Genomic DNA, 13,632 nt, shown 5'->3' with positions numbered 1-13,632 from the left:
TTGGATTTAGGGACCCTAAAGAAGTTTCAGAGGTTTCATATGTTTTTATTTTGACTCTATTCATCTGAAGGATTATGGAGGTCTTTGTTGGTGTGTGTGTGTGTGTGTGTGTGTGTGGTTTGGTGTTGTAACATTGTGAAACAGACCAGAGTTGGTAGCGAGAAAATCTCTCTCCCAGGGCTTTAGGAAACACTCTGGTCTTTTGCCTCTTGCTTCATGTCTTTTCCTGTGCTTAAGCTCCGCTTTCTTTTCCTTCTGAAATTAACATAAGGGGAATAGGAAGACTTCAGATTTAACCTGATACATACTTAGGTTACATCTTACAAAATTTAAGTTTCTTAAATACATGTGGTTCTTAATTTTGAAGTCAGAGTCTGTTCTGTTTTTATGTTTTAGTCAGGGACCCTCCACACGAAAAAAGTCTACCTACCCTTGTCCTGAACAGTAGCAGTGCATCTTCATTTGTGCTGAGGAAACAAACAAATAAATACAGGATATTAACCTTTAGGCTAATACCACCCCTCTATTGAGAGTGCCAGGAGCTGATCTCCCTTTCTTAGGGTTTGCTGACATAGGAATTGGTACTCACTATCTCCTTCTGTTGTCTTCTGCCTCTGTTCCAACACCAGGGACTGTCAGGAGACTCATTGTCTCCAGGGTGAAAGCCTTTGGGGCACATATCTACATAGTTAGGTGTATGACTCTGACATCGGAAAAATAGAAGTCATTTGCCTCTAACCTTGGTTTTCCAAATATATCTAATCCTTTGAACCTTCTGCTTAAATAAGAATGGATACTGTTTGTGATCATGTTATGACTTTTCAGTTTCCCCAGGAGATACATATGTTCAGTTGGTGTGCTTTTTTGTGTGTGTGTGTGTGTTTTGTTTTTTTTTCCTGTAAGTTGTTCAGTCTAATAATATTCCAGATGGAGACACATCCCTTTGGCTCATAAGGTAGTTACCAGAGTTGTGAGACTAAGCTAAATGATATTTGGAAATGAATAGTAGTTTGTGTTGTATCTTAAGTGTCCAGGGATGACACAAATAATGATATGGTGGTGTTATTTAGATATTCTTAGAGAACCAAAGTTACAAATAAGACATACCTGTCAATGTTATGAAAAGAGTGAGAGAAATCAAACTAGTGTTATTAGTGGTTTTACAGTCACTTTACAGATTAAATTAACCTCCCAGGGTTTGTCATGTATGAAATTGTTACATGTTATGTATAATTAATTAATAAGTCTTCTCTCCAAGGCTTCAGTGTTCTGGAGACCTATAAAATGGAAAGATGAAGACACATTAGTAGCAACCCCCCTCTGAGGTGTCTGTTTAAAACTATTTTCAAAGCTCAGCAAACCCATAGTTTCTCCAAATAACTAATTATATTTTCTAAAGATCTAATAGGTGATATTTAGAGGAGCCACACGGAGTCACTTTATGAAAACATTCTTTTTCACTTCTTACTTGCCATCTCTACTTATTCTTTAGTCTGATTCCTTTTAATTTTTAATAGCTTAAAGCAACCCCATTATCTAGAACCATTAAATTAATGTTTTAACATGTAATAATTTGGTTATTTAATGAATATATAATAACTACTATGAGATTACAGTCTTAAGTGATTTGTCTCTAGCTTTTGTCAGGTAAATTGTAATGCTATGCGACTCACATTTCCTTTTTTCGATTTTTTTATTTCCTCAGTTCTAGCTTTAGCTTCTGGTCCAGAACTGGGACAGCTGACATTTCTTGGCCTGGTGGGAATCATTGATCCTCCTAGAACTGGTGTGAAAGAAGCTGTCACAACACTCATTGCCTCAGGAGTGTCAATAAAAATGATTACTGGAGACTCACAGGAGACTGCAGTTGCAATTGGTATAACTAGGCTGTTTCCTTTTTGGTTTTTTTTTTGTTTTTTTTTAAAATAGTTTTTCTGAAATTAACTGCAGTGCACATAGCTTTGTGAACCATTAGATATGAAGCATGTACACGTAATATTGACATTATGCAATTAAAATGGACTCTTATTTGCTCATACTCTATAGAAAATTGTGGGAAAAATTTATTTTAGGTTCAAAAGTAATGCTGTTAGTTGAAAATACATAGCTAAACTGTTAGGAAATCACATGTATTTTATTCACAAAAGAATAGTTTATTATTTTTAATCTCATAATCCACTATGCTGTGGATAAAAGTACTAGATTATGCACATGAAAGGAAATGAAATTTAGTTTTCCCTTTCAACTTGAGGATAATTTTTAAAGCAGACTTTAACTTGGACCTAATTTGAAAGAAAATAGCTTGTATAAATATTTCTGTTATTACACTATGTATATGCTTTTGTCGCTTGAATGCCATTTAAGATTACCTTAAGAAGTAATAGGAAAAAAAGGACACTGAAAATTAATATTCTGGAGTTTGTAAACTATAATTCATACTGATAAATTTAAGCTTGCTAAGTCCATTAATTCTGATTTTAATAATATGATGAGAGCCTGGAATAGGAGTTTCATATTTTATGCTATCTAAGAAGAATATGTCACCAGAAACATAACATTGTTGGGAAAGTTATACCTAGAAAAACCTTTTAACATTTATTTTCACTTGCATATACTACATGATTATCACAGATCCACCACTGTTTTGTCTGGCTTTGGATACTTTACTTAAAATGCATTCAGATCTATGTTAAAATTGAGCTGCTAGGGCTCTTGAGTGGCTCAGTTGGTTAAGCATCTGACTCTTGACTTTGGCTCCAGTCATGATCTCAATCTCACAGTTCATGAGTTCGAGCCCCACGTCTGGCTCTGCACTGACAGTGTGGAGCTTCCTTGGGATCTCTCTCTCTCTCTCTCTCTCTCTCTCTCTCTCTCTCTCTCTCAAAATAAATAAATACACTTAAAAAATTTTTTAAAAATTGAGCTGCTAAGCAAAAGCTATTGGCTTTGTTTCAGTTCTTAGGTATAGTAGTTTAAATAGTGAAAATTCTTTATTAAATATAAACAAAAATAAAACAAACAGAAAACGCCAGACTTTTTACTAATTCATATAGGTTTGCCTTACTAGTATTTTGTCTTATGATTCCTTGATATAAAGACATTTTATGCCTAAAAAGAGAATGGATAACAAATCACATTAAGTGAGCATTATGTTGAGTAGTCTAGCAAGCAAGACTAATTTTTTGTTTTGTTTTTGGTTTTAGAGACAGAGAGAATGCAAGAGTGTGAGCAGGAGGTGGGGGGGGGGGGAGGCAGTGAGAGGGGCAGAGGGAGAGAGAGAAAATCCCAAGCCAACTCCATGCTCAGCATGGAGCCTGATATGGGCTTGAACCCATGGCCCTGGGACCATGACCTGAGCCAAAATCAAGAGTCGGATGCTGAACCGAGCCCCCAGGAGCCCCAAGCAAAACTAATTTGTTTAATTATGTTTTCTCTCCCATTTTACTTTAGCTAGTCGTCTGGGATTGTATTCCAAAACTTCCCAGTCAGTCTCAGGAGAAGAAATAGATGCAATGGATGTCCAGCAGCTTTCACAGATAGTACCAAAGGTAGGCCACCTTTTAGGTGGAAAAACCTTATTCTAAGTGTTAACATTTCTACTGTTATCTTAATGAAACTGTTTGGGAACAATGGAGACAGGACCACCAAATTTATTGAACCACATCCTGAAATTAAATCTTAGCACTGAAGTCAGCCTTATCATTGAGAATATTTATGATGTATTGAGAGTATTTATTATTTATGATCATTATGAATACCAGCACACATTTGTTAACTTTAGCAGGAACCAACTTTCCTCTGAGGAAGGTGCTATGAAGGTTAAGTGGTTGTATTGTATGTAAAAAATACAGAGTGGAGAGAGACCATTACTTTGTATTTCTTACCCCTTTGATTTAATTGTAGCATGAGTATTTAATGCTTTTTTGAAAAATTGAGGTATCATTTACATACAGTAGAATTTACCCTTTTTAATGTACAGTTCTAAGTTTTGACAAATGCAAATGCGTGCAGTCTTGCAACCAGCCACAATCAAGATATAGAACAGTTCCATTATATCCCCAAATTCGCTTGTGCCTTTTTATAGTCAACTCCTCTCTCTACTTTTAGCACTTGGCAACTGCTGATTTGTTTTCTGTCCCTATAGTTTTGCCTTTTCCACAATACTCTAAAAATGGAATCCTATAGTATGAGGCTTTGAATTTCTTCTTCTATTTAGCATAATGCTTTGAGATTTATCCATGTTGGTTGTGAGTATTAATAGTTTGTTCTTTTAATTACTGAGTAGTATACCAGTGTTTGGGGGAATGTTACTTGTTCCCCGGTTTAAAGACATTTGTATTATTTCCAGGTTTTGTTGATTATTAATAAAGCTACTATAAACATTTGTGTTTAGATTTTTGTATGAAAATAAATGTTCATTTCTCATGGATAAATACCTAAGAGTAGTTGCTGGGTCACATGGTTAGTATATGCTTAACCTTGTAAGAAACTGCCAAGTTGTTTTCTAAGATGGCTTTATTATTTGCGTTCCCACTAGCAATGTTTTCAAGTTCTGATTGCTCTGCATCCTCCCTAGCACATGGGATTGTTAGTTCCCCCACACCCCATCCTAATAGGTTTATAGTAGTATCTTCTTGTGGTTTTAATTTGCGTTTCCCTCACAATTAATGATGTTGAGTATCTTTCCATGTGCTTAGTTGCCATTTAGATATCTTGTTTAGTGAAGTGTCTGCTCTGCCTATTTTTTTAAAAATTGTGTCTGTTTTCTTACTGAATTTGAGAGTTCTTTATATATTATATATACAAGTTCTTTACCAGATATTTGATTTGAAATATTTTTTCCTACTGGCCTATTTTTTTATTCTTTTAGCACTCTTTCAGAGAGCAGAGGTTTCAAATTCTGATGAAGTCTAATTTATTTTTCTTTTATGGATCATGATTTTGATGTCTTCTCTAAGAATACTCTGCTTAACCCAGTGTCACAAAGATTTTTTTTTTACCTATATTTTCTTCCAAAAGTGTTACATTTTTAGGTTTTACACTAAGGTCTGTGATCCAATTTGAATTTTTGTGTATGTTGTGAGAAATGGGTTAAGGTTCAGTTTTTTGCAGATGGATGTTCAATTATTCAGCACCATCTGTTGAAAAGACTCTTTTTTTTCTTTTAGTTTAAATAAATTGGAAAAAAAAGACTGCTTTTTTTCTTTGAAATGCCTTTTTTACCGTTGATTGTAATGCTTTTCTAACAAATTGTTTATAGGAAAAGTATCTCCTCTTCTATAACACAGGCAACTTCTTCAGAGCCTTCAAGTGTAAGATTATTTTAGTATCTTAGGATGTTTTCCAGGGGACTTCAAAGACTGATTTGTGGGTACACAGGTCCTGTAGGAAGCGCCCCATAAGGGATAGGCAGCATTATTACATCAAAGTTCTTGACAGTTCGAATTTCTTGTCATCATTGTTATTCAGCCTATTTATGTACCTGTAATTATGTATCCTTTAAAATAAGTGCTTATCATCTGACATTTATTTTATTAGGCATATTCTACTTATTCATTGACAGTAATAAAATGTGCTACCTTCTTCACTTATTTTACACTCAAAACTGCAAGTTACATAGAACACTGAATTTTCTTAGGTTAATTCCACATCTTAACTCAAAGCTTTTTATAATACAATTTTCTGATTAGAAAATTTGTTCATTAGTAGTATATGTTCATTGTAGAAAAACTGAAAACCTAGAGAAGAGCTAGAATGGAAACTACCTGCAAACAATCCAGGTACTCAAAGGTTGTGCAGAGCATCCAAAATAATAAAATAAGTTAACCCATGTCTTTTTTTTTTTTTAATGTTTATTATTTTTGAGAGAGAGAGAGAGAGAGGGAGCAAGCAGGGGAGGGGCAGAGAGAGGGAGACACAGAATCCAAAGCAGGCTCCAGGCTGTGAGCTGTCAGCATGGAGCCCTACATGAGACTCGAACTCCTAGACCACAAGATCATGACCTGAGCTGAAGTCGGCTGCTTTAAGTGACTGAGCCACCCAGGTGCCCCAACCCATGTGTTTTTTAAAAAATGTGTTTTGACAAAACCTGGTTGGAACTTAATAGTGTTATAAATGTGAACATTTCATTTAACATCAGCATTTCTGTAATCATAAGTTATCATTATAAAACATGTTTTTAATGGGTGCACAGTATTTTGCTTGGATATATTATGTGTGTATAAACACACAGCAAATACATGGTTATATAATCATTTTCGTGTTGAAATTTTAACTTCCATTTATTTTTTGTTACTGTAAACAATGCTTCAAGGATAATAAGAGTAAGCAACTATTTACCATGTACCAGGCAATTCATATATTACATACGTTATCTATTTACTTCTAATAGCCATCTTATAAGAGATGGGCAGACCCATTTTTACAGTGAGGAAACTGAGGCCCAGAGAATTTGGGATACTAATCTGAAATCTCAGAGCTGATAAGTGATAGCAATGGCATTGGGACTGGGAGTCCAGGTCTGTGTGACTTCTGACTTTGTCATCTGTTGCTTACTGTTTCATTAAATATTATTGTACATGACTTTGTGCCTATCTCTGATTATTTCTGTAGAATAAATTTCATCATGTGAAAAGATTGGACTGATGACCAACACATTTATAAAATGCTTAGCACATATTGGTGAATTGTCCTCTGAAAAGGTTTAGCTTATATTTCCACAAACTGTGCTTCTTACAGTAGCATTAAGTCCCTGGGCCATCAGCCTCACTTGTGCTTAGATTTTAGATACAGTAACTAGTAGAAATGCGCTCTTTTACTCATTTGTTTTCTCTTGCTCAAGCTCTAGTCACTCATGAATGCTGTTTTCAGAGCATCTGGGAGCAGTGTGTGTGTTTGCTTTATTTTACATTTAGTGAGGAAGCTGTTTCCATATTTGAACACGACTTTGTGTGTGTGTGTGTGTGTGTGTGTGTGTGTCCTTTCGTGATAGTTTCTTCCTAACATTTATTTCTGAAAGAATAAATTCTGTATTAGGTTACCTAGGGGTATTGGGACAGAGTGTACATTAGTCAATATATGTGAAATCTGCAGTTAATTAAACATTTTCCCATTAGACCTTTGTTCAACCTTTTCTTCCAAACCTATTCCCAGAGATGGTGACAAGTAGTGAAATTGACAGATTTGAAGTTTCATTTTATTTGCTTTCTTGGTTCACTCTCTGGGCTCTCTGATAAAAATGCTAATGAACTCTGGAAACCAACTTCAAGGTACTTAGAGAAGGAAGAGGCAAATTGCAAATTACAAATTACACCATCAGCCTGGGCAAATTACGTCTTTTCCAGATAACAGTTTTTATGCATTAATTATGGCAGATACCCTGATGCTATTCCAAAGAGACTAAAACAATATAAAACCTAAGCTTTGTGAGAAGCTTATTGAATTGCTTCACCTTGTCCTATTCTAAGGAGGAATTCCATAAATACCAGAGCTCCCTTCCAGGTATTTCTTTTGAATACCTAAATCTTTTCTGCAAATACTATTAATGAATTGTTTTAGCTCTTTGAGCTTAGGTGGACTGCCCTTATCCTGTAACTTGTTTTCTTCCCCACTTCATCTTACGTTTATGGAACTCTCTTACAGCCAACATATATACTTGGTCTAATGCTTTTACTTCATACCAGTTTGAATGGCTTTTCTTTTATTAGTGTTAAAAGCAAAAAACTTCTAAATTGCCAGCTTACTGAGATTTCCCCACATGTACTAAATCATATTAATTCTTTTCCTTACTAAAATGTTTTTTAGCTTCCTCTTTCCATAATTCAGTCTCATATTTCATTTCTAACATTACTCTGTCCTTTTAACCTAGAGCCAACAAAAGAGTAGCATGGAAACTCAATTTCGTTTAATTATTTAGAAAGTCTATCTAGGAGTTCTCAATGTTTTTTATGATTTCTTGTAGTGTGTCCTATATTTCCCATCAATAGAAGTGGACATCCTCTTTTGTTCTTTTTAATAGCAGTACCTTCATTTGTATTATTACCAAAACTATTAATCAAATTCCTGTAATAGAATCCCCAATCTGTGTGCTGTTTGGTTTTTGGTAGGTTGTAAATATTTTATTTCAGTCACCTGTTTTTTGTTTTTGTTTTTTTTCTTTTCTTCAATGCATCTGGTATCTTTATATCTTTCCTGGAAGATTGGGGAAACTTCGGCAGGTTATTTTAATTCCAGGAATATTTTTCATTAATTTCTCTTTTAGTATTTTCCTGTATTCTTCTTAACTTCCTTTTCCTAGCACCCTTGTCTATTAATGTTGATCAAGAGAACTGTGAGTGATGGGGTGCCTGGGTGGCTCAGCTGGTTAAGCATCCAGCTCTTGATTTCTGCTCAGATCATGACCTAACGGTTGTGAGTTTGAGCCCTGCATTGGGCTCTGTGCTGAACGTGGAGCCTGCTTGGGATTCTTTGATTCCTTCTCTCTCTTCTCTCTCTGCCCCTCCCCTGCTCGCTCTCTCTCAAATAAATAAATAAACATTAAAAAAAAAAAAAACCTTTGAGTGCTAACCACAAATATGACACTGTAAAGAAGGACCAATGAGAAGAGAAAAAATTATTCCCTAAACCTGCTCCTTTTCAGAGTTCTATTTCTTTTCCACTGTCCTTTTACCATCCTGTCCTCATCCTATCTTTTTCTCTCTTGCTTCCAAGCTACATGATTTTATTGTGTGCTTTATCTTTAATCAGTATATTCTTTTTTTGTTGTTAGGTAGAGAAACGGATATAAAGGTGAAAAGATTATGAATAGAGGAAATTCATTTACCCCCAAGTCTAATCCTAGCTCTGTGATACAGTGATGTAGCTCAGTCTCTAGTCCTTTCCATATTTTTTTGTTTTAAATCTTATTTCTTTAGGCCATAATTTTGAGTCGCTAAATTTAGTGTTTTTAGTCACCTAAATGATTGATCTGCTCTTCTGGTGCTTTAAGAACAAATTTTACTCTGTACCACATGCAAAGCGCCAACTGAGTTTTCATTAAAATCTGCTTGGTCTCGAAACTGCTGCTCTTATTTTTGAGTTGCCATCAAACCTTTGAAATACTAAAATCTTATATCAGGTCATAGCTATACCGGCTGCACGTCAAGTAATTTGTTAGTGTACAAAAGAAATATGCTTTCAGTCCAACAGTTGGCATGTCCTCGTGGCTGCCATTGTCAGTGATATAATGGCATGATTTGCGATGGTTCAAATGACGTGCAGTGAGTGTAACAAAGGCAAAATTTTACTCTGTTCAACCTGAGTGGTGGTAGTTAGCCTTTGATTTAAATATTCTGGAAAATCTGCAGTCTTTGCTAAATACTCCTGTATTTCAATGCTGTGTGCTATATGATTAATTTCTGCACTAATATTGAATTGTCACTCAGAAGGTAACAATATACTTTCAATACAGATGTACTTTAGTCCTTTTTAATGACATACTAAAGAGTCCAAAGGATTTTGAGCTTTTTAAAAACGAAATATATTCTCCAAATATGATTTATGTGATTCATGGTATCTAAAGGCCCTAGGCATAAGTAGTAATGTGATGTTACAGTTAAATTGAGTCTTTTGCCTAAGAAAATAATCCTCATTTGTTTTAGACCTTTATTAAAATTGGGAGAGAAACTGGGTACAGTCTATTTGATGGTACTAAATTCAGTGATTTATTCATTTTATATGTATTTATAGAGGACTGCCTTCAGGGAGCTTATAGTCTAAGATAAGTAAATATATACATTGTGTCAGATAAGTGCTAAGGAGCACCAACAAAAGCAGGGAGTAGAGAGAGGAAAGATTGAAGAGGTAAATTGGAATCTTTAGATAACATGACTAGGAAAGACCTTATTACCGAGAAACTGCTTGACAAAGGAGCAGCCCATGTAATATCTGAGGAAAGAGCACTCCAGACAAGGGAACACACGTGCAAAGACCTTGAGGCGAGTGTGCCTCGTGTGTTTAAGGAACAGGGTGGAAGCCGCGTAGGTGTAGTTCAGGTGAAAAAAGACAAATGAGGAGGAAGGAAGGGGTAGGTAGTAATGGGCTTTGGCTTTCATTCTGAGGAAGATAGGAAGTCATTGGAGGGTTTTGAGCAGAAGACAGATGTGATCTGGCTTCTGTTTTAGCAGTTTCACTGTGGTCACTTCGTTGAGAAGAGACTGCAGGAGACAAGGGCAGAAATAAAAAATCAGTTCATATATTGGCCCAGAGTATTGGCAATGGGTTTAGAGTAAGGAGGTTGAAGTTTGGATTTATTTGAGGATGGAGCCAATAGGATTTGCTGTTAAACTGCTTGTGGCATGTGAGAGAAGAGGAGGAATTGAGCCGGAGCGACTAGGAGGATATACTTGCCATTAGCAGAGGATATGAAGGACATGTATTTTGGGAAATAACAGGGGTTCAGTTTCTGATATTTTTAAGTCTTAGATGAGACATCCAAAAGGAACTTTGGAATAGGTGGGTGGATTAATTTCACTGGTCTGGATTTTAGAAGAGATTCTGGGGTTGAAGACAAAAATGCATAAAAATAAAATCTAAATCTCTAAGGCTGGATGAGATCACCTAGGGACAGGTGGAGATTCTTAGACCTTTTGTAGAGAGGAATCTAAGAACTGAGTCCTGAAATATTCCAAGATTCAGACTTCAGGGAGGTCCGGAGGAGCCTGCAAAAGAGGGGCAGCCAGAAAGGTAGGAGGAAGACCAGGAGAGGTAAGACCAGGAAAGGTAGGAGGAAGACCAGGTGATCATGGAAGCCAAGAGCAGAAAGTATTTCAGGAGGAGGGAATTACCGGCTATGTTAGCGTGCTGCTGAGAGCGTCAGTCAGAAAAGAAATGACCACTGGTATGAGCAAAGCAGGTCGTCTTTAATAGTCTTCAGCAGGGGTTTCAGCGCAGTGGTGGGGGCAGCGGCCCAACTGGGATGGAGTCAAGAGAGCATGAGAAGAGGGGAAATGGGAGATGGCAAGTACAGAGGAGTTTTGCTATAAAGAAGGAGGAAAATGTAGGGTAGTGCCCAAAACAAGAAGGGAAGTTTTTGGTTTTATTTTTATTTAAATGGAAGAAATAATCGAATGTTTGTATACTGATGATAACGATGCGTCAGTGAGGAAAAGATTTTGATGCAAGAGAGGATAGAATTTCTGGAGCAATGATCTTTAAATAGGTCAGAAGGTAGAATATTTGACCCGTGTGCTAGGAGCATATTTAGTTCATCTATAATAAAAGGAGAGAAGGAAAGGATAGTGCTTGGATACAGATATTGGATGGTGGGAATTACAGAAGTTCTTTCCTCATTCTGTTTTCTTTGAAGTGGGAAGCAAAGTTGTCAACGGAGCCTAGGGTTGGAGATGGTGATAGATTGGAAGTATGAGGAGAGAAAACTTAGTATGAACTAATCCTCTAGGACAGTAGGGAGAAGAATGGTATATTATGTAGTTATTAAAATCGCCGTGACTTAAGTGTTGTTGGAAAGAGTGACAGTGAAGCAGAAGTTCATTAAGTCACAGGGATGAGAAGTACGGTGTAAGGAACATAGTCCATAGTGTTATAATAATGTGTAATGATGGATGGTAACTACTCTTATGGTGAGCATTGTGTAATGTATAGAATTGTGAATCACTGTGTTGTACATGTGAAACTAATACAACATTGTATTCATTAAAACAAAAATCTGAAAAACATTTTGTGAAACATGGGGGAGTGACCTGGAACAGTGAATGCCTGCAGTTAGTAGGAAGTATAGTATCCTGTGACCTTCAAAACTGAGGTTTTATGAATAAAAAAGGGGGAATGAAAGACACCTACCCCTGTCTAGGCTCTCCTGGTGGTACTCTTTGGGAGGACTGTAGGGATGGCTTTGCTGTGTGCAAAATTAAGTTAGAGCAATGTGCAAAAGCGGAGGATACAGGGGATGTTGTTGATGTCTGCCTTTGGGGCACAGTGAAGGGGTTTGAGGAGACCAGGAGATGGCATCAGAAAAGGGAATTAAATGCATGGTTTGGAGGGATAAGATCATATAAACTGTTGGAGATATAGTGTAGGAGAACCTAAAGAATTAAAATCAAGAGGGAGAATGAGCAGATACTTGATGCTATATTTTTTATTACTTTTTTAGTGTTTATGTATTTTTTGAGAGAGAGAGGCAGAGCATGACCAGAGGAGGGGCAGAGAGAGAGAGGGAGACCCAGAATCCAAAGCAGGCTCCAGGCTCTGAGCTGTCAGCACAGAGCTCGATGCGGGGCTTGAATCTCATGAACCGTGAGATCATGACCTGAGCCGAAGTCAGATGCTTAACCAACTGAGCCACCCAGGCTCCCCGACACTTGACACTTTATAAACAACAACAATAACAAAACCACAACAACAGCAAAAAAGGCAGCTGTTCTTTATCCTTCCTGAAGACAGAATGAAGGGAAAAGGCTGTTTTTGTTGTTTGCCAGTGTAATGAAGAAACATATGGAGGTGAATTCTTCCTTCTCTGTCTCTGAAACATTTCAAGAATAAGGCTGTTTCTCTTCAGACTTTAAACATAATGGGTTAAATTGGGTAACTTGTTTAGATTGTGTATTTCCGGTGCTACTGTTGGTAAAGTTTGAAGTGATCATGTCAAATGAGTGTCTTAACAGATATGACCTATTGCTTAAACTTGATCTCTGTGGCAAAGTAAATATACTTTAAATAGATAATTTTTAAAAATCTGGGTCATAAATGCATGAGTTATTCTGATATTTCTTAACATTGAAGATTTTTAGTGTATCCTGTGTTTTTACAGGTTGCGGTATTTTACAGAGCTAGTCCAAGGCACAAGATGAAAATTATTAAGGTGGGTCTCTAAAAATCCAATTGTTTTATCGCTATCTCCAACATGCTACTTCTTGTCTTTCATTATGATTGCATTACTAGGAATGTTGATAGAACATTAAAGTAAAAGGTATTGTGAAGCAAAAGAGGTGATTATTATTTTTTTTTTAGAGCTTGAAATTGAAGCATTAATAGAGAATGTAGTTAGCAAAGGAAGATGTAGAAGAAACCTTGAATGAAATATCTGCAAGTACAACCTTCTTTAAAACATTGACATTGTAGTCGTATGTTCTGACAGGAGTCCATAGCCAAATCATCCCAGTGTAATTAGCAGTAATTGCTTAGAAACTGAATAAATAGAGCAAGAAAAGGAGATATTATGAGGAAATAATATTTAAAAACTTATGGTTATTTATATTAATCAGTAAATATATACAAAGCAACTGACGTAGTATCCATTAGTTAAAGGGCTTAAGTTCTTAATCACAATAGCCCTCCATTGCATTAGTTAAAAGTTTCTCAGCCTTCATACTATTGACATTTTGGGCTGGATTCTTTGTTGTGAGGGCCTGTCCTGTACCTCGTAGGATGTTTAGCAGCATCCCTGGCCCCTACCCTCTAGATGCCAGTAGCATCCAGTCATGATAGTAAAAAATATCTCCAGACATTGCCAAATGTCCCCTACAAGGCAAAATTGCCCCTGAGAGCCACTGTATAATTAACTCTAGATCAGACTTTAGACATGGTTCTCACACATGAGACTATTAATAAAAACTTTTTCTAAACTTTATCTTAACA

General features: G+C 36.3%; 1 protein-coding gene across 2 annotated transcripts in view; it reads left to right on the top strand.

Annotated features, from left to right (window-relative positions):
- The window catches only part of ATP2C1 (ATPase secretory pathway Ca2+ transporting 1), a 170,225-nt gene that overhangs the window by 131,928 nt on the left and 24,665 nt on the right, over positions 1-13,632 (top strand). For both annotated transcript variants that reach the window (XM_042954480.1, XM_042954479.1), the window contains exons 18-20: positions 1,706-1,876; positions 3,451-3,548; positions 12,806-12,856. In XM_042954480.1, coding sequence (XP_042810414.1) covers positions 1,706-1,876; positions 3,451-3,548; positions 12,806-12,856 — 320 coding nt within the window. The remainder of the gene's footprint in view (positions 1-1,705; positions 1,877-3,450; positions 3,549-12,805; positions 12,857-13,632) is intronic.

The sequence above is a fragment of the Panthera leo genome, chromosome C2, assembly GCF_018350215.1.
Source record: "Panthera leo isolate Ple1 chromosome C2, P.leo_Ple1_pat1.1, whole genome shotgun sequence".
NCBI lineage: Eukaryota > Metazoa > Chordata > Mammalia > Carnivora > Felidae > Panthera > Panthera leo.
Note: the sequence above shows the minus strand (reverse complement) of the source record. Positions and strands in the feature narration are given on the sequence as shown.